This window comes from Ischnura elegans, chromosome 10, assembly GCF_921293095.1.
Source record: "Ischnura elegans chromosome 10, ioIscEleg1.1, whole genome shotgun sequence".
Lineage (NCBI taxonomy): Eukaryota > Metazoa > Arthropoda > Insecta > Odonata > Coenagrionidae > Ischnura > Ischnura elegans.
Window position 1 is genome coordinate 64,335,085 of NC_060255.1, and position 4,118 is coordinate 64,339,202.

The window sequence follows — 4,118 nt, forward strand, 5'->3', positions numbered from 1 at the left end:
AGTGAGGCTATTTTTTACCGATTTAACACATTCGGTGCGGACATTCAGGACACGACTTTACGTAGGACCGGGAATCTTTTTCTTTTGATTACCAACCGTTGCTTTACATAAACAAATTTTACGCCAATATTTTCGCTGAATTTCATTTTTTAACCGTTAATTTTTTAAACATTATCTCCGCCGCCTATCGGCGGCTGCCCGATCGGCGAGATTGTTTTCAAAAATATATGTTAGCGCATATCTTTCTATTTCCTACTATTTGTTTCGTATAATATTTCGGTAATGTAATGATTATCTATGACCAATTTATTAATATTGACGACAATTTTACCAACAATTTTTCAGGTCATTACCATGCCGCCTATCGGAAGTGAACCGCTCTCCGTGATGTTTCCTATTCTGCTAATGTCGGCAAGCAAGCTCTTTCCTCGCATAGCAGTGTTATTTATTGGTCTCACGATTAGACTAATGCAAGCCAGAGTAGCAAAAACTTTAAACATAAAATTTTATTTAAGTATACTAAAAAAATGTGTATTTCAAAATAATTACACGCTATTTTGTTTCAAAACTTCATCTAAAATATATTTCTTCTTTGAATACAATTCACACTTTTATTATTAATTCAAACATTAATTGGATAAACATTGCAACAATTGTAATTGGAATTTGCAACATATTTACCGATTAATAGTTATGGAACACTCTAAAACAGGGTTCAAGACATAGTCCTGGTTCACCATCACACATCGGGCAGTACGTGACGACGTCTCTTCTTACTCCTGTCGTTGAGCAGTTACGACATCTTTTTCTTTGCGCTCTTGAACCCTTTTCACTTTGTATTTGTACTGGCAAATGGATCTTTTCCTTTCGCTGGATTGGCGCTGGAATTTCTGCCGGCTTGTTTTTGAAAATAAGACTGGCGATTACACTTTCACGAAAATTCTGAAGACTCATGTGTTGGCTACTAAATTTATTATGTAGTATTTGCGAGTTGTTTAGAAGTATTTGAAACATGTGTATCCCTAATTTTAAATACCATCTCAGGCTTCTTCTCTCCACTGGATAATAAGAAATAATCTGGTCCGCCCTATCTATTCCCCCCATAAATTTATTGTATTCGGCTACAACGCTTGGTTTTTTAGAAATTTTACCCCTTCTGTTTGCTACTTCTATCATCTCTCCACAATCCTCCGAGGAAATCATTAAAACTTCTCTTCTATCCTTCCATTTGCATATGAAAATTCCTTCTTTCGTATACTGGCCCACTACTTCTCCTTTTGCCAATTTTTTATTTACAACATTATGAGGGTTGCCTTTCCTAGTGTTTCTGAGAGTTCCCGTGGAATATATTTTCTTTCCCAGCAGTTCTCGCGACAATTTATAGCTGTTATAGAAGTTGTCCATGTACACAGCATGACCAACATTAGTATAATCAGATAGAAGCGAATGTACAACTTTTTCTGAGTGACCAACTCCCCCAACATTTGGATCCTTGGAACCTGTGTAAACCAAGCAATTCAAAACAAGCCCATTTGGTTCCGTTAGCATGTACAATTTAATACCATATTTATGCCTCTTGTTTTTTATGTACTGCCGGAAATATAGTCTTCCCCTCCAAAGTACCATCGATTCATCTAAGCTAAGTTGTTTCTGAGGATAGTACACTTTTTTCATATTGGTCTGGATAAGATTCAAAAGAGGGCGGATTTTGTAGAGTGGATCACTTGGCTTAGGGTGGCCATCAGGAGCGTTACGACCAAAATGTAGGCACCGCAAAATGATCATGAACCTGTCTCTTGGCATGGCCTTTGAAAATGTGGGAAATTCATAAAGCCCATCTTTTCGCCAATAATATTGAATTTTATTTATTCTGATAAGCCCCATATGAAAAAGTAGCCCTAAAAATATTTCAAACTCCCCTCTAGTCAAGTCTTTCCATGGTTTCATTTTAGATTTATCAGCTACTGATTTATTCTGCAATTTTTGGGCATAAATATTTGTTTCAGAAATTATGTGGTTGAAAAATTCATCGTTTGCCAAGAGCATGAAGAATCCTATTGGATCTAAAACATGAGGCCGTATTTTGAGTCCAGAATTTCCAGTAAAAGCAATAGGAGTGATAACTGGCCGTTCAGTTTGCCATCCTGCCGGGGATATGCGTTTACCTGAATCACTTGAGGCCTGACAATCGCCATTTGCACCACTGTCATCCTCGGAGCTCTCGTCGGTTTCCTCATCTTCAGAGGAGACATCAAAATCCGAATCTGTTGCACTTCCATCCGAAATTTCTTCTTCCCTCTCAAAGAACCGAGCGATGTCTTCGTCGGAGATAGACACAGGGTGACGAAGTGCGCTCCTTGTCCGCTTTCTTGATGAATTCGGTTTATTCTCCATGAAGTCTTCTTAGAGTAAAATAAAGAAAAAGGTTAAATTATTTCTCAATATTGCTGTAAACATTGAAATCAAACATTTCAAATAAAGTCGTACATACCAATTGAGCTGGTTCTAAGTTTTATCTAAAGTATACTTGAAGGTATTTTACGTCATTCGAAGCGAATGGTATTTATGAAGCAACTTCTTATTTATCCTGCGGAAAACAACGAGACCATAATCATTATCGGGATAGCAGCAACAAATAGAAATTCATTTTTTATGAATAAATAGTAAATACTATTGTTGAATTCTAAAGATAATCAATAAATAGAATAATTATATTTATTTTTAAAATTGTACTTACCTTATGTATGCTCCGTCTTTCCAGTAATGTCCTGTTTTGTAAGCTTCAAAAATCCTCAAACTGGAGTGTGAAAACAGTGATGAATTAAAAGCGGTCGTAATACGTGTAACCCATTGAAAACGACGAGTAGTTATGCGGACGAGATTGCCGTTTCCCCTTTATATATATGCCTTGAATAACAATGTCGCGAAAGCAAAAATAAAATAGGTACATTGTACGAAGCACACAGCCAAAAAGTGTCTCCAAAAGGCAAACTGATGGTTTGCTACATAGGAAGTGTTATCTTGACTTCTTTGAAGATAGCGACTTGCAAGATTGTAAAAATATAATTGTGGAAACATGATACACGGAAAAAGGGTAAAAAACGCGTCAGGAATACACGGAATCAAATGACATAGTGAATGAAAAATAAGAAGGCTTCATTGTATTTCCGAAGCATGACATTTGAGAACGGGGGGCAGATTTTAGAATGTAGTTCTATGTAAAGACCGGGTAAAATTCAGGAGACAGCTGTGACGAGCGGGCGACAAAAAAATTTCATTTTGGATCACCAGTGTTTCAAGACGCCGAAAGGCGGCGGCCGATCCTTGGGAAAACACGGCACGCCGCCTATCGGCGGGGCCCGACGCGAATGTGTTAAAAAGGTAGTTTAAGCGGTACGCTTAAAACGAGTTTGGATTTTAGGGGGTAAGCCGCACCATACCGGCCCAACTATAGCACTGAATATTAGAATAGAGAATGAGTACCAATTCTAACTCACCTGTTAGACTCTTCTTCAATCATTTCTTATAAAATTAACTAGGATCCACGCTTTATTCTCCAAGTGATTTAAAGCTTATTTTTTTAACTTTTTAGCGCATTTTATACTGTTTTTGAAAAAAAGCTTCATTCAAACCAATTTATTTTATTTAAAATAGTGATATATACACTATATCATGTATAACAGGTGGTGGAAATTATAAATATTAATTAAATAATGTTTTGACCGGGATTATTTAGATTCACTGGGATTGTTTTCGATCACTTTGGTATTGGAGGATTTCCCGATTTGTGTCATTTCCATTTTTGTTTTCCATTTTTTTTTCACCGAGAAAGTGTATATAGTTTCTCTTGGGACCTTTTGAACATGGCTCTCAGCCGTTTCCCGTGGGACAAGAATTATTTGCGTCTTAGCCGTCACGGAGCCGCGCCCAACAATAAGACCTTGAGCGCTTGAATTTGCTGCCGCAATGAAATTTTTCGTACGAAAATAAATTCAAAGAAAATATTGCAATGTCTTATTCAACTAATTAATACAATACACATTACTTGTTGCAATGAATTGCAATTCTAGTGCTGTATCGGAGAGCATATTGTTTTAATTATCGTAGCATAGTATTGC

The 4,118-nt window shown here is 36.8% G+C and overlaps 1 protein-coding gene across 3 annotated transcripts; it reads right to left on the reverse strand.

Annotated features, from left to right (window-relative positions):
* Window positions 1–249: 249 nt before the first annotated feature.
* Window positions 250–3,371, reverse strand: LOC124167182 (piggyBac transposable element-derived protein 4-like). Of its 3 annotated transcripts, none has more exons than XM_046545012.1 (2): window positions 2,738–3,371; window positions 250–2,587 (listed from the first exon to the last, which is right to left on the reverse strand). In XM_046545012.1, exon 2 carries the CDS (start codon window positions 2,392–2,394, stop codon window positions 685–687), a length of 1,710 nt encoding a protein of 569 aa, XP_046400968.1. In that variant the 5' UTR covers window positions 2,395–2,587; window positions 2,738–3,371; the 3' UTR covers window positions 250–684. The 3 variants fall into 3 exon arrangements, with proteins under 3 accessions (XP_046400968.1, XP_046400967.1, XP_046400966.1); XM_046545011.1 differs by having other exon boundaries at window positions 250–2,399; window positions 2,492–3,371; XM_046545010.1 differs by having other exon boundaries at window positions 250–2,402; window positions 2,492–3,371.
* Window positions 3,372–4,118: the final 747 nt, after the last annotated feature.

Coding starts and splice junctions, on each gene's coding strand:
- LOC124167182 (XM_046545012.1), bottom strand. CDS start 2,394: ATGGAGAATAAACCGAATTCATCAAGAAAGCGGACAAGGAGCGCACTT.